This window comes from Schistocerca cancellata, chromosome 1 (genome assembly GCF_023864275.1).
Source record: "Schistocerca cancellata isolate TAMUIC-IGC-003103 chromosome 1, iqSchCanc2.1, whole genome shotgun sequence".
Classification (NCBI taxonomy): Eukaryota; Metazoa; Arthropoda; class Insecta; order Orthoptera; family Acrididae; genus Schistocerca; species Schistocerca cancellata.
In genome coordinates this window covers 651853666-651874310 of record NC_064626.1, presented here as the reverse complement: position 1 = coordinate 651874310, position 20645 = coordinate 651853666, and the positions used below count along the sequence as shown (strand labels likewise).

The following is a 20645-nucleotide window of genomic DNA, read 5'->3' as shown; positions in this document are numbered from 1 at the left end:
AATGTTCAGGAAGGTGTTGAAAAGGGACGGCTTATGCTTCCAGAATATTCTCCAAGAAGAAGTACCTCACAACCAAGAAATAGTGCATTGCAGTTGTTTGGACTATCAGCAAATTCCAGCTGTTTTGTTGTGACAGACCATTTACCATTGTGACAGATCACTATATTCTATGCTGACAGACTACCCTGGATGATCTGTTGGATCAATTGGTCAAAAGCACACTGAGGCATCAGTAGTACATTGTAACAAGGTGTGCAATAATCAATACAAACACAAGGATGATAACCACCTTTCAAGAAATCCTTTGTCAGAACACAGCTGTGGGAACAAAATCTCAGTCACTGCTGCATTAAATGACATTGCTGCTAAAGAGAGGGAAGATAAAGCATTGCTCAAAATCACAGAAGCCTTGGAGAATGAGGAGCCGATCAAAGGAGAATACCGAGTAACAAACAGAACAATTTATAAGGGAACTATGATCCGATGGGGCAGAAATGGATGCTCATCATCTCATCTCAAATGCAGCCAGTGATCCTGAAATATTTCCATGACACTCAAATATCTGGTCACCTGGGATTTGTGAAGACACTTAACAGAATCAGGTGCAGGGAACACTGGTCATATCTCTATCAGTCCATTAGACACTGCACTTCTAATGCCAGTGACAGAAGTACATCCTGCAATTACCTCTGGGAAATCTTGTATCAACCCCAGCAGTGCCATTCCCCCAAATTGAAATTAACTTCTTGGGGGATACCCAGAGCCAACAATAGGGACTCAATGGACAATAGTCTGCGCTGACAATTTCACCTGATATGTTGCTAACAAACCTGTGTCAACTGTCAAAACTCCAGAAATTGCAGATTTCCTTGTAGAACATATTATTTTGAAGTGCAGAGCATCCCATGTGATGACTTCTGATCATGTAAAAGTTTTCTAGTCAAGAGGAGTATCAGAGGTAACTTCAAGTTGTGGCATCACCCACAGAATGACAACTGCCTACTATCCACAGATGAATGATATTACAGAATGCATTAATAACATGCTGCCAGATATGCTCTCCATGTTGAACATTTTCATACAACACAGCGAAGCAAGATGGTGGAAGCTTCATGCTATTCTTTTTGCTCCATAGTTGTGAGGCTGAAACAACAGTGGGTATACTGCACTGACAACCAGTCAGTACTCAGGATGACTACATGAAACATCTCATAAGCAAGACCGAAGAAGAAAGGCAGCTGGCTCACAAGTGGACCCTGGATGCCCATAGGAAAGACTGAGACTACCATAACACCAAGCACTGGCCAGAGATGGGGAAACATACAAAAACAGAGAGAAAAGGAGGATGGTGGCAGGAGAATTATCATGAAAAAGTAAAAATCAACAAAAAATAAGTAAATAAAACATAATAAATAAAAAATAATAGTTATAATGAAAATTGGGGGGAGGGGGCTCAGCCAGTTTAGTAACAACTTTAAAATACGCATGAATGGACACAGAAGAATTGCCCACCCTGGGCTACCCATCTGCTACTTGTACTCTGCAGATGATTGCACCAATCCTCCCGATGGGGCTCACTCAGTAGGCAAATGGAGGCAGTAGAGTACCTACTATTTATGCCTTATTCTGTCACATGTACACAACCTTTATCACTGATTGATGACTCATTGAAATAGCTTAAATGCAACACCTCAAGGGAAGGATATAGTAATTTTTAATATGTACAGTAAAATTAATACATTTTGATGAGCGGCATGCATTTTAAAGGCAGTTTGGTTTAAGAAAACTAAAATAAATCAAAAATAGTCAAAATAAATTTTTGGATATCCTCCATTGCTATAGTTACCTCCTGACACATTTTGCAGTGTATTAACAAAATATTGCGCAACTTCATTGGCTATTCGAGACTTGCAGAATCTAGAAGATGAACTGAAATTATTTATCAATCCATTTTCAGTTGTAACATATACCATAACTTTTTTAATGCAATTAGAAGTGGCTGATTTATAAAATGGCACTCTGCTAAAGGATGGGTCTTACGACAGCATAATTTTTTTTTTTTTTTTCCTTCCAATGGTCTTGTGGTGTTCATGTAGAAGAGGTTTCCTGGCTACACAGAAATGCAGCTGACTTTAAGCCTATGGGTCAACATTTTGTTGTGACCAATTTATTCTGTCATGAGATAAAACTGTAGGGAAGTCAGGGCTTCATGATCCAATACTGGTGAGTTTTCTGTGTCTTGCAGCAACATGACAGAAAACATTTTATTAAAACTGTAGGGAAGTCAGGGCTTCTTCATCCAATACTGGTGAGTTTTCTGTGTCTTGCAGCAACATGACAGAAAACATTTTATCACTTATGAATACAAAGAAATGTCAGATTCCACAAATCTGATAAAATGTTTGTAATTTTTTCTTAGATTAAATTATTCTGTTAAAACACACCTTGTTGCAATCATATTTGCTTAGTAATGATCAACTTAGTTGCTGGTAATGTCGTGTTCGAGGTGTTGACTGATGCAGCACATGCAACCCATTTGCCCACTCCTGCCCACGGGTGCCTAGCTCCCTGACTGCTTACGCGTTACCACTCTTCCCTCTCCTACCCACCTCTGCTTGCGTACATCCAGCTGGCATTGAGACAATACTTGAGCTGGAACTACACATTCTACATTGTGACTCAAGAGGTCTGAGTGTGTACTACATCAAATGAGCTATTGGGATCCTCGCACCCGATACTTATTTCCCTGAATTCCAGAGATGGGAAATTGCCCTTCAGCATATCCTCTTATTGCAGTATTTTCCTGTACTTAGCTACTGTTGTCATATAATCTCCCCCCCCCCCCCCCACCCCCACATTTTTCATTGTTCTTAGCTCTTCCTTATCATTAGTACTTTTTTATTTATTATGTCTTATTTACTTTTTTATTCATGGCTTTTTTTTTACTTTTTCATGTTCATTTCCCTCTACCCTCTCTCTCTTTGGTTTTCCTCCACCTTTTTTTTTTCTCCTAGTCTTTAATTGCACTATTCATTTCATTTCTCTTCTTCTTAATCCATTCAGACTTGTCACTCAGTCATCATCATCTCTGAACTCAAGCTTGAACACTGCTTATCAATGAACTATGTTCTACTTCCTACTCTCCTTGATATTTCCTGCTTCATTTTTGTCTTCCCTGGTCTCCAACAAAGATGAGTCCCCCTCATTCTGGGGTCTGAGTGCTCTGCCCTTTCTAACCTCCCCAAATGATCACTCTTTTTCTCTCTGAGGAAGGAACTAATAGTTCCAAAAGCTAGGATAGTTGTGTCAATTGAATTATCAGTCTATGAACGTCCAAAAATTTATATTTCACCATGTTTGTTAACTTAACATTTACAGTTGTGCCCATTGATGGTAAAATGTTAAAATTGTGCAGTTAAACTGTGAAGTTTTCTATTAAACAAGCCTTATTATTTAATTAAATGAACAACATGATTACAGTTGATGCTTCACATGTTGTTGTTGTGGTCTTCAGTCCTGAGACTGGTTTGATGCAGCTCTCCATGCTACTCTATCCTGTGCAAGCTTCTTCATCTCCCAGTACCTACTGCAACCTACATCCTTCTGAATCTGCTTAGTGTATTGATCTCTTGGTCTCCCTCTACGATTTTTACCCTCCACGCTGCCCTCCAATGCTAAATTTGTGATCCCTCGATGCCTCAGAACATGTCCTACCAACCGATCCCTTCTTCTAGTCAAGTTGTGCCACAAACTTCTCTTCTCCCCAATCCTATACAATACCTCCTCATTAGTTACGTGATCTACCCACCTTATCTTCAGCATTCTTCTGTAGCACCACATTTCGAAAGCTTCTATTCTCTTCTTGTCCAAACTAGTTATCGTCCATGTCTCACTTCCATACATGGCTACACTCCATACAAATACTTTCAGAAACGACTTCCTGACACCTAAATCTATATTCGATGTTAACAAATTTCTCTTCTTGAGAAACGCTTTCCTTGCCATTGCCAGTCTACCTTTTATATCCTCTCTACTTCGACCATCATCGGTTATTTTACTCCCTAAATAGCAAAACTCCTTTACTACTTTTAGTGTCTCATTTCCTAATCTAATTCCCTCAGCATCACCCGACTTAATTTGACTACATTCCATTATCCTCGTTTTGCTTTTGTTGATGTTCATCTTATATCCTCCTTTCAAGACACTGTCCATTCAGTTCAACTGCTCTTCCAAGTCCTTTGCTGTCTCTGACAGAATTACAATGTCATCGGCGAACCTCAAAGTTTTTACTTCTTCTCCATGAATTTTAATACCTACTCCGAATTTTTCTTTTGTTTCCTTTACTGCCTGCTCAATATACAGATTGAATAACATCGGGGAGAGGCTACAACCCTGTCTTACTCCCTTCCCAACCACTGCTTCCCTTTCATGCCCCTCGACTCTTATAACTGCCATCTGGTTTCTGTACAAATTGTAAATAGCCTTTCGCTCCCTGTATTTTACCCCTGCCACCTTCAGAATTTGGAAGAGAGTATTCCAGTCAACATTGTCAAAAGCTTTCTCTAAGTCTACAAATGCTAGAAACGTAGGTTTGCCTTTTCTTAATCTTTCTTCCAAGATAAGTCGTAAGGTCAGTATTGCCTCACGTGTTCCAACATTTCTACGGAATCCAAACTGATCTTCCCCGAGGTCGGCTTCTACCAGTTTTTCCATTCGTCTGTAAAGAATTCGCGTTAGTATTTTGCAGCTGTGACTTATTAAACTGATAGTTCGGTAACTTTCACATCTGTCAATACCTGCTTTCTTTGGATTGGAATTATTATATTCTTCTTAAAGTCTGAGGGTATTTCGCCTGTCTCATACATCGTGCTCACCAGATGGTAGAGTTTTGTCATGACAAGCTCTCCCGAGGCCATCAGTAGTTCTAATGGAATGTTGTCTACTCCCGGGGCCTTGTTTTGACTCAGGTCTTTCAGTTCTCTGTCAAACTCTTCACGCAGTATCTTATCTCCCATTTCATCTTCATCTACATCCTCTTCCATTTCCATAATATTGTCCTCAAGTACATCGCCCTTGTATAAACCCTCTATATACTCCTTCCACCTTTCTGCTTTCCCTTCTTTGCTTAGAACTGGGTTGCCATCTGAGCTCTTGATATTCGTACAAGTGGTTCTCTTCTCTCCAAAGGTCTCTTTAATTTTCCTGTAGGCAGTATCTATCTTACCCCTAGTGAGACAAGCCTCTACATCCTTACATTTGTCCTCTAGCCATCCCTGCTTAGCCATTTTGCACTTCCTGTCGATTTCATTTTTGAGACGTTTGTATTCCTTTTTGCCTGCTTCATTTACTGCATTTTTATATTTTCTCCTTTCATCAATTAAATTCAATATTTCTTCTGTTACCCAAGGATTTCTATTAGCTCGCGTCTTTTTACCTACTTGATCGTCTGCTGCCTTCACCACTTCATCCCTCAGAGCTACCCATTCTTCTTCTACTGTATTTCTTTCCCCCATTCCTGTCAATTGTTCCTTAATGCTCTCCCTGAAACTCTCTACAACCTCTGGTTCTTTCAGTTTATTCAGGTCCCATCTCCTTAAATTCCCCCTTTTTTGCAGTTTCTTCAGTTTCAATCTGCAGTTCATAACCAATAGATTGTGGTCAGAATCTACATCTGCCCCAGGAAATGTCTTACAATTTAAAACCTGGTTCCTAAATCTCTGTCTTACCATTATATAATCTATCTGAAACCTGTCAGTATCTCCAGGCTTCTTCCATGTATACAGCCTCCTTTCATGATTCTTGAACCAAGTGTTAGCTATGATTAAGTTATGCTCTGTGCAAAATTCTACAAGGCGGCTTCCTCTTTCATTCCTTCCCCCCAATCCATATTCACCTACTATGTTTCCTTCTCTCCCTTTTCCTACTGACGAATTCCAGTCACCCATGACTATTAAATTCTCGTTTCCCTTCACTACCTGAATAATTTCTTTTATCTCGTCATACATTTCATCTATTTCTTCATCATCTGCAGAGCTAGTTGGCATATAAACTTGTACTACTGTAGTAGGCATGGGCTTTGTGTCTATCTTGGCCACAATAATGCGTTCACTATGCTGTTTGTAGTAGCTAACCCGCACTCCTATTTTTTTATTCATTATTAAACCTACTCCTGCATTACCCCTATTTGATTTTGTATTTATAACCCTGTAATCACCTGACCAAAAGTCTTGTTCCTCCTGCCACCGAACTTCACTAATTCCCACTATATCTAACTTTAACCTATCCATCTCCCTTTTTAAATTTTCTAACCTACCTGCCCGATTAAGTGATCTGACATTCCACGCTCCGATCCGTAGAACGCAAGTTTTCTTTCTCCTGATAACGACGGCCTCTTGAGTAGTCCCCGCCCGGAGATCCGAATGGGGGACTATTTTACCTCCGGAATATTTTACCCAAGAGGACGCCATCATCATTTAATCATACAGTAGAGCTGCATGTCCTCGGGAAAAATTACGGCTGTAGTTTCCCCTTGCTTTCAGCCGTTCGCAGTACCAGCACAGCAAGGCCGTTTTGGTTAATGTTACAAGGCCAGATCAGTCAATCATCCAGACTGTTGCCCCTGCACCTACTGAAAAGGCTGCTGCCCCTCTTCAGGAACCACACATTTGTCTGGCCTCTCAACAGATACCCCTCCGTTGTGGTTGCACCTACGGTACGGCCATCTGTATCACTGAGGCACGCAAGCCTCCCCACCAACGGCAAGGTCCATGGTTCATGGGTGGGGGGGGGGGGGGGGCATTCACATAGCTGGTACAAATGGAACAAAATGGGAAAAGTAACATGTCTATGTTCAAAGCTGCGTCAGTGACACTAGATCCATTTTAAAATTCTTTCAAAAATAATATTCTTGTATTGTTGTAAATCTCTTAGGAGTAACTATAATATCATTCGTCTGAAGAAAGGACTATTTCTTCCTATTACTGAAATATATGAGGAACAGTAGTGTACCTAAAGTAGAGCTTTTAGGAATGCAGATAAGGATATCCCTCACTTATGCAGCTCTCTCTTGCTTCAAGTAATTTAATAATTTCATACAATGCACTGTGTTATTTTTATTAATTATTTATTTAACCATTCTTTATATCAAAGCTCTTTCTTCTTCAAGATTTACACAGTATAATGCATTGGACATGCAACAACAAATAGCAATTGTATTTATTTTGTTAATTAATCCTTTAAATATTTGGTGAATGACTATACTCATAAGTTATCATTATTTCTATAAACAACTGTTTTTCTGAATGCATCTCCCTCAGAATTACTCAGATCATGTAGCCAAGAATTAATTCCTACCAGATAAAATATAGTTCTCTCTCTCTCTCTCTCTCTCTCTCTCTGTGTCTCTCTCTCTGTATGTGTGTGTGTGTGTGTGTGTGTGTGTGTGTGTGTGTGTGTGTGCAGAGAAAGATGGCAATTTGAAATCTAAAGCTCAGCTCTTTGTTTGTGTGTCTGTGTTCTTCCTAATACTTCCTCAGTGTAGTCAGTATTACTACATCAAAATTATGTTACCAGAATGAAGAACAGTTTTGAAAAGTTCAATATTTTTTCCAGGAAATAGTGTCACTACCAAGATTGTTTGTGGAAGGAGCATCTCGATTTGACGTGAAACAAGGGGAATTAGGTAAGATAGCTTGTAAATCCATGAGTATATATATCCACTTTACAGTGCATGGTAGAGGATACTTTGTATCAATACTACTGATTTCCTGTTATAAGCTATTTGCATATTGAAAGAGAAAAAGGGAAATGAACTACGTAAAACCTTACAACTCTGTGATGTTCATACAAAGCAGTGAGGCTTATTATTGATACCAGGATACAATGTTTTAAGAATAAGCTAAAAGAGGTGGTACAGGACAAAATACATACAGTAAGAAATGGTCATGTGAAATTCCATGTGTTCCACAGTAAATTTGTATCAATATTTAAAATTAATTTTTCTAAACAATTGTTCACACAGTCCATCGAAAAGGAAGTAAGTCATGGGTAATGAAAGGGAATAAAATATAATGTGAAAGGGAAAGGGGAATTTATACAAAGGCCAGAACAAGTCATGATCTGACATTGCTTGTATTCTACAAAAAAAAATACTGTTATATTTTAAGAAAAGTCATTAAAAGTCGATAAATACACATTCATTACAGAAATTAATAATTCTGATAATAAGATTTAAACTATATAGGATATTGTGAACTATGAGACAGAACACAAAATACTGTCATAATTAAACTGAATGTCAGTGCTGTGACTGATAATTCACAAGTTGCAAATATTTTTATCAATCACTTTCCATGTAGCAGCAAAAAAAGGATTAAATGAAGTAGCAAAAGAATATATTAAAAATATCGATCCATGTAACTTTAAGCAACAGGAATTAGGGTGTGGACAGGAGAAATGTTTTTTAAACTGCTAGTACTCGGTGATGAGTGGGGGTATTGACGTTGAGTGACCATTGGGAGAAAGTCCAGACAATGCAGTTTCAGTTTCATGGAGGATTGGAATGTACTGCATCATGTGATTGTGATCAAACAGTTTTTTAGAAACAGTGACTCTGTGGTCACTCTTCAACGCCTTTTCTGTAGGATGTCAAGCTCCAGTGACAGATCAAACCACTATACTCCAATGGGTTGCAGCATTAAAAGTACTGGATCTGTGAAGACAAAGAAACAGCTGCTCTTCCCATTGAGTCTGAACTCCTAAAAACATATACAGAGTGAAATGGCAGTCCTTGCTAGTATGAAACTATCTGCTAGGTGACAGGCTGTATCACAGGGTATGTCAAGTCATCCACTTCACTGCATCTTACATGACAGTCTCACTCAAATTATACTGTTCGCAGCTCGTGGTCTCTCAGTCGTGTTCTCGCTTCCTGAGCACGGGGTCTTGGGTTCGATTCCCAGCGAGGTCAGGAGTTTTCACCTGCCTTGAGATGACTGGTTGTTTGTGTTGTCCTCATTATTTAATCATCATTCATGAAATTAGCGAGTTTGGACTGAGCAAATGTTGGTAATTTGTACGGGCACTGATAACTGGGCAATTAAGTGCCCTGCAACCCAAACATCATCATCATCATCATCGTCATCAAATTATACCCACAGAAAATAATGATTGTCTAGTGCAGGGAATTTTGTGTCTTATGGAAGGAAGATTGGTTTTAACATACGATCAACGTCAAGGCTATTAGTGACAGAGCACAAGCTTGGATTGTATCAGGGGTGGGGAAGGAAATCAGGTGTACCCTTTCAATGGAACCATCCTTGCATTTGTCTGGAGTGATGTAGGGAAATCATGGAAAACTTAAATCTGGATGGCTGGATGTGGGCTTCAGCTGTTGTCTTTGAAGATGCAAGTCCAGTGTGCTCACCACTGCACCACCTCACTTGGTTGGCATAATGGATGCTATTCTTATGAAAGATGTAGATGCCCAGTACTCAAGAGTGATGGAGCACATTTTCATCTGGATGGTTATGGTAATGGACAATACTGTTAGTACTGGATGTTGGACAACCCACACGGACTACATCAAAAACCTCTCCACAGCTCAAAAGTAACAGTGTGGTGTGGTATCTCCAACATAGGGATGATTGGACCTTAAGTTTTTGAAGAGTGCGGAACATGGATGTGGTTTGACAAGTTTTACCAGAACATGTAATTTCATGATATGCTGATGTTCCTTGGGCCCCAGGCTCACCCAGTCTATTGATCTGTGACTTATTTTTGTGTGGCTACTTGAAATCATGAGTGTACATGAGCAAGCCATGCACAATCAATTACCTCAAGATTTCCATTCGTCAGGAAATAGAAGCCGTGCTGAATGAAATTTTGGAGAGAGATGTGGGTAACTTTCAGGGTATAATCCAAATTTGTGTCCGGTAGTAAAAACGTCATCTCAACAACATTATTTCCCAAACATAATTGATATATGTAAATTTCAAAACTGCAATAAAAGTGCTATTATTGAATGCAAGACTTTTTAAAAAATAAAACCAGGTTTCAGTTTTTCAATAGTAAAACCATGAAAAACTGTCTATTTGCCTCTGTCTCGGGTTCTTCGGCCAGCGTTCATCTAAAGATTTTACTGACGTTTTGCCAGCATGAGTGGCTGTCATTGTCAAACCTTCACCCTCCATTGCTGGTGGTGATGCTTTGACAATACCACCCACTCGTGTGGCAAAATGTCAGTAAAATCATTAGATGAATGTCGGCCAAAGAACCCGAGACAGAAGCCAATAGGCAGTTTATCAACAAATGGCCACAAAAGCCTTAACAATTTAGTAAAACCGTGCATTTCTTCTGCTTGACCCTGTTTCACAAATATTGTCTGAACGTAATAAAATAATGATTTTCAGAAACAAAAGTTTCTGTGGTGTTGATGAAATTACAAACAGAATTCTTAAGAATTTTTCTAACATAATAAGTAATATCCTTAGTGATATATGTAATGCATCACTGGCGTAGAAAATATTTGCAGACACTGACATTTTTAAACTTCTTTATAAAGAAGAAGACAAGAAAAAGTTAAGTAGTTATTGTCCAGTTTCCTTGCTGATGTCTTGTTTCAAAATATTCGAAAATGAAGTGTACTTAGGAGTAATTCCACATTTAATTAGAAACAATTTACTTAGCACATCACAGTTTGGATTCCAGAAGGTTTATTCGACTGAGAATGTCATTTATACATTATCTCAGCAACTATTACAATTGTCAAACAATAAAATGGCAGTCTATTGTGTGTGTGTGTGTGTGTGTGTGTGTGTGTGTGTGTGTGTGTGGTCTTTCCAAGGCATTTGATTGAATAGCTCATGTTACTCTTTTAGAAAAACTTAGCTTTCATTAAACTGATGGTGTAAATCATACCTAACAAAAAGAATGCAGTAAGTTTCACTGAATAGTTCAAACACTTTTAAAAGAAGAGAAAATGTAAGTGGCTGGTAACACATCAGAGAACGAGTCCCACAAGGTTCAATATTGAGTCCACTCCTATTCCTTATATGTGTGGATTACCTTCCACTTACCATTCACCAAGCACAATTGGTACTTTTTGTAGATATTGCTGTCATAATAAATTCCATTAGAGAGAAAGTAACAGAAGAAATTATTAATGATGTTTTTCAGAGATTTACTAAGTGGTTCTCTGAAAATGGACTCTCTCAAAATTTTCAGTAAAAACGCTATATTCAGTTCTGTGTAACAAATACAGTCTTATCAACAATTGATGCAGCACATGAGGAGTAGTCAGTATATTTTTGGGTGTAAATATTGATGAAAACTTGAACTAGAAGAAGCATACTACTGAACTGCTCGAACAGTTAACCCTTTAACTGCTCTGGACGTGTTAATGTGAGTGCCTTTGTACCTGTCCCTGTGTGCTCTGAATGTGTTTACGTGCACCACCAGTCCTTCTACCTGGTGCTCTGGACGTGTCTACATGTAGACATATTCCACTAGCCTTCCTTGTGTGATGTGATGTGCTCAAAGGAGAAAAACAAACAAACAACAGGGCAATCCCTGTCACATCTAGAAATAAAAACTTTCCCAATGGGGCTATACAAGCTGAGCTGAATAAACATGAACAGGGGAATGCTACTGGCTGTTTGTTTATGTGGTTGATTGGGTGTTTGAATGATCAGCATTGTTATAATTATTAGCAAAATCCATAGATTCAGACTCCCAGAGTAGAATTAAACAACAAACACAAGTAATGGGTAAGAAAGATAACATATTATCTTCTCAGTGTATCCAAAAAAATGAAATTTTGACAGAGAGTTTTTGCCAGAATGCTACAGTACTAAGGGCCAGTTCTATAGCCCCTGGTTAGCAGCTGCTGAAGTTCTGTTCTTGGAATAGCTAGGAAAACACATTGTATGAACATGTAATAATGCCTAACCGGAGAATAAATGTGGGATAACTGAACCAGTGATTCTGGCAGGGTTAGTGAAATTAACCAGAGAATAAGATTTGACAATGGTAGGAATAGTTACAGAATTAGTGTTGGCAAGATTATTTGTTAGAATGAGGAAGGAGAAGAAATGGGGACGTCACACAAATTATATGAAACAATATGACGATTGCAAATTTATATAAAAATTTCGTGCTACTACTTTTTGATCTCATGCTTGAGAAACTGGAGCATATGAATGAAATGTGGAACTATTTCCTAACATAAAACTTTTTGCTTGTAGAAGGCCAGGCATTTTATATTGATACATCAAGAATTATATTCTGTCATGTTATTTACGTAAATGAAGTACATAACAATGACCATTTGTGCCAAAACAGCGTTGCTTATTTGGTGTGTGTTACAATTGCTGCAATATTAGAAAGACCCATTTCAAAGTTGTTAGTTAATAGGCAATACAGAGCATAAACTTTCTGAAGAGTTCTTATTCTCCTGGTCACAAATAATCCCAAGCAGTATTAACTGTGAATGTTTTTGATGGAGGTAGGATGTCACACCAGCTGACTGGGAGCAGGAGAGGCATTGCATGACCTTATAATTTCCACTGTCCTGAATATAGGTTTGATGGATTCCATTACAAAATATACACATTTGAATTCCACAGTGTGAAGTACAGTGACATGCAATAGAATAATTCTGCGTGAAGAAGTGTGTCGCTGCTCTTTGGCACACTTAAGACCAAATAACATGTATTAAATTGCCTCAAACATATATTCTTTATATATCAAACTCTTCAGAAATTATTTAATTGGAGAGATAAAAAATCTACTCACCAAGTGGTGGCAGAACACACACGCAAAAGACTGTTGTAATTGGCAAGTTTTCGGAGACAGTGGCTCCTTCTTCAGGCAGAAGGGTTGAAGGGGAAGGAAGAAGGGTGAAGGAAAAGGAATGGAGAGTTCTAGGAAAATGGGTAGATTTTCAAAAAATCACTCAGAACCAAGGGTCAAGGGAGACTTACCATATAGGATGAGAAGGAAAGACTGTTTGCTGGGGACTGCATTCGACAGGATTTGAAAACCTGAAAGCTTAAAGGTGGAAGACAGGGTAATACACAGACAAATTTTGCTGCCTAAACATTATGCATAGGTTAATAAGAGTGAAAAGCTAAGTGCATTGTAGGTGTCAGAGATGGGAAGGCCGAGTGTCTACGACTCGGGACAAGGATTGAAGGATTGAAGAAATGTGTACTCTCTTGCTTGTCTTCGCAGGAAGGAAAGCATGCCATGTAAAGCTGTAGCAAGATTAGAGAGAAAAAAATTCTAGGAGCTAAGGATTGAAGAAATGTGTACTGTCTTGCTTGTCTCTTCTCTTTACTGGCTTTATGTATCCTATACTTAATTTTATGTCACACAAATCAGCAAGTTGTTAGCTAATAGGGAATAAAGAGTGGAAATTTTCTGAGGAGTTTTTTTTTTTTAAAAAAAAAAAGAAAGGAAAAAGAGGGGCAGGATGTCAAACCGGCTGACTGGAAGCAGGAGAGGCACCATAGGCCATTTTAATTTCCGCTGTCCTGAATATAGTTTGATGGCATCCAGTACAAAATATACACATTTCAATTCCACAGACCGCAATACAGTGACGTGGGATAGAAGATTGCTGTGTGAAGAGGTGTGGTGCTGCACTTTGGCACACTTAAGATCAGATAACATGTCTTACAACTGCTCGGACACGTATGTTTTATGTATCAGAGTCTTCAGAAAGATGTGCGCTACAAAATGAACGTATTTTTGAAAATTTGATTTTTTTAAAAATTTTTGGCGTCCTATCCCAAACGCTCGAGGGACGCCACTATCTACTATTGCCCCGGTTCGGAAATATTGTAGATAAGGGTCCGATGCCCAGAGCAGTCTGAGTTATTATAGGGAAGCGGGTAGTCTCCAAGTGAGCCGTGTTTACATTTAGTGATTTTGCTGTTTCCTCTTTATCTACTGCACTCACGTCAAATGAAAACAAAATTGCTTTCTTTGGCTGGGAGCTATGATGTGAATTAAAATGTATTCACATCATTACAGAAGGCTAAAATACGTTATTAGTTTCAGATTTTATTTTATTTCCACCTTTCTGACAGTCAAGCATTAATTGTCATGCAGAACAATGAAGTTATTTTTATCGGTTTGCTGAAGAAATTTTCTTTTATTAATCTTTTCCGCTGAGGCAGTCAATATATTTGAAAAAAAAAGGGTTTAATTTCAAACTATTGGCTAGTTTCAACTGTTCGGTGCATTTCAAGTGTATGTTTTCATCTTCTAGCACATATGGCATTATGCCATAACAAAGAACCAGACATGAGATAACAAAGTACTGGTACCCAAGGAAATTTACGTCCCAAAACCACATTGAAAAGCTTAATATCAGGCCGATGCCTACTTCACTGGGAATCTGGGACTCATTTAAAAATCAGCTCTTTGATGACAAGCCACTTAGAAGAATTTATAGCCCAGAAGATCACACTTTTATGTCGTTATTAAAAAATTTTACTGGCACATTTGTGTGATATATCTTAAAATGTAATACATGCATAAAAGACCAACATTATAAGCTTAGCTTCTCTTGCAGCGTATTGGCCTTAGAGACCAATATTATATGTGAAAGCTTTGTTTTTCTTGTAGTAACATTATATATATATATATATTAATTTAAACCATTAACTTTTCCTATTTGTGTGTTTGCACTACTTAACAGTGATATTGCTATTGGCTGACTACACCACATGTCCGAAGCTCTGAATATCCATTGTCATTGGCTGGTGAGATCACGTGTCATGAGCTATGACTGGCTTACAAATACGCATCGCAATCTCGATTTCAATGCTTGGGAAAGTAACATGCGGTGTTTGGTGGAGTTCGAATTTATACTTTCGTAATATGAAAATATGCAGTATACATTTTACTGCACATCAAACATCTTTCCAAAAGGTGTTTCATTTTCTAAAGTGCCAGGAAATTCTACGTCCATTTATAAAATCATAACCATTGAAAGGATTGATAAGTTATACAGTTCCAAGAGAAAATATACAGGGAAAAACTATGTTTCCACCTGGGAGAAAGTGTATTTTTAACTGGGAAATCCGGGAGAAATCTGGGAATTTTTTTCCTTGTCCACATATACACCCTGGAAGGGGGCGGTGAAAACTAGATGGGAAAGACAATGAAAGATGTACAAAACTAAAACAGAGTAAAGCAAAGAGTAGTTACAGTTAATAAATGCTGAGATGGAGGAAATTAACATAGCTTAAGGCCAGGTGTGTGGTGAGAACCAAGGACATGTTGTAGTGCTAGTTCCCACCTGTACAGTTCTGAGAAACTGGTGTGTAGGAAAGACTCCAGATGGCGCATGTGGTGAAACAGGTGCCGAGGTCACGAATTTCATGTTGTCGAGCATGCCGTGCAACAGGATATTGGCAGTTGCTAGTATACACCCTCTGCCTATGCCCATTCATCCTAATTGATAATTTGGTGGTAGTCATGCCAATGTAGAAAGCCAAACTGTGTTTACATAATAACTGATATTTTACATATGTCATTTCGCAGATGGCTCTACCTTTAATAGTATATGTTTTGCCAGTTACAGGGCTTATTATAGGTGGCAGTAGAAGAGTGCATAGGGCAAGTCTTGCAGCTGGGAAGGTCATAGTGGTAGGAGCCATAGGGTAGGGAGATGGGTGCAGAAGGAGCATAGGGCCTGATAAGAATATTGCGGAGATTGGGACGGCGACAGAAAGCTATTCTAAGTGTGGAGGGTAAAATTTCCTACTGAATGGATTTCATTTCAGGGCATTATTTTAGGAAGTCGTGGCCCTGCTGAAGTAGCTGATTAATACATTCCAGACCAGGATAATACTGAGTCACCAATGGTGTGCTCTAAAGCTGTTTTGTGGAGGGGTCAGCAGTAGCAGGATAGGATGTGATGGCCTGGGAAATCTGCTTTTTAACTAGGCTGGTGTGGTAATTATGTGCAGTGAAAGAAAAGGCTGAGATGAGAATGGTAGTATATTGCTGTAAAGACTGCAGCCAAACAAATACGTTTGCCTTTCGATGCCAAGGGTATATGGGAGGGAACGTTTGACATGGAAAGAATGGCAACTGTCAGAATGTAAGTACTGTTGCTTGTTGGTAGGTTTAATGTGGACAGAAGTGTGTAGCTGGCCTTTCGTGTGGATGAGATCAATATCGAGAAAAGTAGCATGGGAGTCGGAATAGGACCATGTGAAATTTAATTGGGAGAAAGTATTCAGAGATTCTAGGAATTTTAGCTCATCAGCCTCACCGTGAGTCAATATGGTAAAGATATCATCAATGTATCTAAACCAAACCAGGGGCTGAAGATTTACAGATCCCAGGAAAGCCCCCTCCAAATGACCCATGAAAAGGTTGGTATAGCAATCCTGATTCCCATTGCTGTACCCTGATCTGTTTGTATGTCTGCCTCTCAAAGGTGATGTAGTTGTTGGCAAGTATAAAGTTGATTAAGGTGAGTGGGAAGGATTTCATAGGTTTGGAATTAGATGGTCATTGACTGAGGAAATGTTCAGCAGCAGACAGACCATGTATGTGGGGGATGTTGGTATAGAGGAAGGTGGCATCAGTTGTGACAAGCAAGATGTGTGGTGAGAGTGAGACAGGTATGGATTTCAGACAATCTAGGAAATGGTTGGTATCTCTGATGTAGGAGGGGAGTCTTTGTACTATGGCTTGCAGCTGTTGATCAACTAAGACAGATATAATTTTGGTGGGTGCTATGAAGCCAGCAACTATAGGATAGCCAGGATGATTGGGTTTATGGATCTTAATAAGAACGTAAAAGGTGTGTGGGGGGGGGGGGGGGGGGAGGTGGGGGATGAGAAGTTCTATGGATTCAGATCTTAGTCCTTGTGAGGGGTCTGAGGAGGGACTGCAGGTCAGTTTGAATCACAGAAATGGGATCTTGATGGCAGACACTGTATGTAGAGATGTCAAGACAGCTGGTATAGACCTTCACTTACATACTCCTTTTGGTCAAGTACTACAGTGGTAGATCCTTTGTCTGCTGGGAGGATTGTGACTGAGTCATCAGCTTTTAGGGAATTTAGAGCCTGGAGTTCTTCACAGGACAGATTAGGGTCATGCTATAGGGACCTGAGAAAGGGTTGTGAAGCAATGCTGGATGTGAGGAGTTCTTGGAAGACTTGTAAGGGATGATTTTGAGGTAGTGGTGGTGGATCAAGATGGATCATGGTCTGAACTGTTCAAGGCAGGGTTCAGTATCAAGTTTGCTGTTGGAAAGATTTTGGGATTGGGTTGCAAAGTGATATTTCCAATGGCTATTACGTGTGAAGGAAAGTAGGTCCTTTACATGAGAGGTTAAGGGCACTGTGCTGTTGTGACTGGTTCTTGAGATTATGGGTTATTCTTGGTGTGGGAGCCAATGGTGAAGGCTGTGGGATGTTAAGGAGGTTGGTCAAGCTTGGTTTGTAGGAGAGGAGTGGTTGTTGGTGGTGTGGCTGTGTAGGGAGCTGCAGAGGGACATGAAGCGAAATGCCATTGTTCAGGTAGTATATGAAATGGTGGGATAGCTTTTTGAGGTGAAGTCTGGCATATTGTTGCAGTTTGATGTTGGATTGGCATATGATTCCATTCAAGGAAACATGAAGGGCAGAATTTTGTTGAAGGAGAGAAGTCTGGTAGAGTGGAAATTTGCAGATGAGGCATATAGGTGACAGATTAGCAAGGTAAAAGCAAGAGATTGCTGTATTTGAAACTGTAAAAGAGCCTGGTGTAGTGCAGGATTGCATCCATAAATAGGGACTTTCAGTGTTAAGCCTTTTGGAGTAACTCCAAGGGCCAAGGGACAAGCAGGTTTCAACAAACAGAAAGTGCGACCTTAGGTTTGATAGTGCAAAGGCATGTTTTTGAAAAGAACAAATGTAATATGAGATGGGATTCATCATGGCAAGAAAGGACAGTTTGAAGAGTTAGAAATCATGGGAGTGGCAAAAAATAAATAAGCAGGGGGTGGAAAAGAGAGAAAAACAGAAGAAAAGCAAGGAAAAATTTGGAAAAATTAGAAAAATTCATATGAAAATCATTAATAAGAGATAATGAGTGGGCCATCTATATGATATGAAAAAAATGATGAAAGGAAAAAAAAAATCTTTCGGGAAAGTCGTGAAAGCAGATGAAATTTTAGAAACAGGGTAAACAGAAAGCAAAAGTCGGAAAGATGTGTGCTACAAAATGAACATAATTTTGAAAAATCGAATATTTTTTAAATTTTTTATGTCCTACCTCAAAAGCTGGAGGGGGGGGGGGGAGGTGTTGCCACTATCAATTTTTTCCCCAGTTTGAAAATATCATATATCTGGGGCATTACTTATGTTGGGTGGATATCATATCATATCAGTCACAATGTTGGACTGGAACCGTGTGACCGCTACGGTTGCAGGTTCGAATCCTGCCTCGGGCAGGGATGTGTGTGATGTCCTTAGGTTAGTTAGGTTTAAGTAGTTCTAAGTTCTAGGGGACTGATGACCACAGATGTTAAGTCCCATAGTGCTCAGAACCATTTTGAACCACACAATGTTGGATAACACTGTTAAGATGAACCAGAGATAATAAAAAAGACATTTAAGAATAAATGCAGTGTGCCCAATAAAATAACAATTCAGATAAGGTACTGTGAGAATGAGTGCATTCGAGAGATACAATCAAAAGCAGTAAAATATGGAGTACCGCAGGGCTCGGTACTGGGCCCACCCTATTTTTGATATATATAAATGACCTAACATCAACCAACCAGTACCATAGCACTATCCAGTTTGCAGATGACACAAGCATATTAGTCAGTTGGAAGACTGCAGAGATACTACAGACAAGACTGTCTGAGGCATCAACAAATGTTGTAAACTGGTTCAACCAAAACAAACTAATAATAAATAAAAATAAAACAGTAGCATTAAATTTTCATAATGTCAAGAGAAACACTGAAGAGGATATAAGAATTCAGATGTCAGACACAGATATTGCAAGTGTGCCTAATACAAAATTTCTGGGGGTCTGGCTACAGGATAATCTTAGATGGGAAACTCACATTGACAACATATTAAAGAAGCTAAGTACCATGTGTTATTTAATGAGAGTGCTAGAAAACTGCTGTCATAAGGACTGCCTAACGACAGTTTACTATTCTAATATACATTCTGTTCTAAAATATGGGATCACTTTCTGGGGTAACTCGCCATCCTGCCTAAAACTCTTCAGGATGCAAAAAATAATAGTGAGAATCATGGCTGGAATAAAAAGGAACAAACCATGTAGACCATTATTTAAAAGGATGGGGATTCTTCCCCTTCCATGTATTTCCCTATTTGAAAGTGCAATGGTTATAAAGAAATATACAATAACAAAACCTAGTATCCTCCCCAAAAAATGAAAATGTTTATCATCATAATACAAGACAGAAAACTGACTTTCATGTACTCCATACAAAAACCAGTTTGTGCCAAAAAGGAACATTACACCATGGAAAAATTATCTACAATAAATTGCCAAGAGAAATTAAAGTAAAGACTGATGTAAAAAATTTTAAAGCAGCATTAAAAGAATATCTGTTGACACATTGCTTTTATAGCGTGGAAGAGTTCCTCCAAAATCCTCAAGAGTCTAAGTGATGATTATGCAAATACTGTAACCATTAATACTGGCCTATAAATACATTCAGATGTAATTCTCAAGTTTTTAATGGGGTTCAAGTATAAGTTGTATACCGACTTGCCCAGTATATGAAGTAAAATTCTGTGAATGTAATTCTCTAGTGTACATGTCAATTCATAGTGTAGAAGAGTTCCTCAAAAATCCTTAGAGCTTAAGTGAGGATCATGCAAATACTGTAATCGTTAATATTGGCTTATACATGTATTCAGTTGTAAACTTCAAGTTCCTAATGTGGTTTAATTATAACTTACACATTGACTTGCCCAGTATATGAAGTGCTGTAAAATTTTGTGAACATAATTTTCTAGTTTCTAAAGTGTTTTAATTGTAAGATATACTTAGACCTGTCCAATATCTGATGTGCTGTACTGTACATGTAAGATTTACTGGACCAATAAATACAATACAATAAAAAGCTGTTTAGCCCCCTCAAAACAAGAAAAACTATTGGAAATGATGGGATAATGGTACAAATCATAAAATTAAGGGGAGAGGTGGTGATAGCAAAACTTGCATAGTTATTCACATAATGTTTGTGTAAGAAGACAATAGTCACAAATGGAACAATGTTGTAATTGCCGTAATCCATGTGAATGGGAGCAGCGAAAATGTGAAGAACTACAGGCCTACATCAGTACATTGAAGAACACACACACATAACAATGGAAAATTGAGTAGCAGTCAAGCAGAGTAAAGAAGATTGCTGAATATTATTTAGATACTGGACCTATACCACCATCAACCATAGGCAAAACAAAACCTACCCATACTCACAGAGGTACAACTCACACACACAGTGCCACTGTCATCTCTGGGCACTTAGATCAGACTATGACTGTACCTGCAGCATGAAGCGATCTGTGCTGGGGTGAGCAGTGGTGATACAGAAGAGGCATACTGCGGGAAGGGGAGAGATATTAGGGTAGGGGGGAGGT

General features: G+C 38.8%; 1 protein-coding gene across 2 annotated transcripts in view; it reads left to right on the top strand.

Annotated features, from left to right (window-relative positions):
- Positions 1–20645, top strand: part of LOC126183430 (calpain-A-like) — a 237547-nt gene that overhangs the window by 70710 nt on the left and 146192 nt on the right. For both annotated transcript variants that reach the window (XM_049925418.1, XM_049925408.1), the window contains exon 3: positions 7612–7681. In XM_049925418.1, the coding sequence (XP_049781375.1) occupies positions 7612–7681 (70 nt within the window). The remainder of the gene's footprint in view (positions 1–7611; positions 7682–20645) is intronic.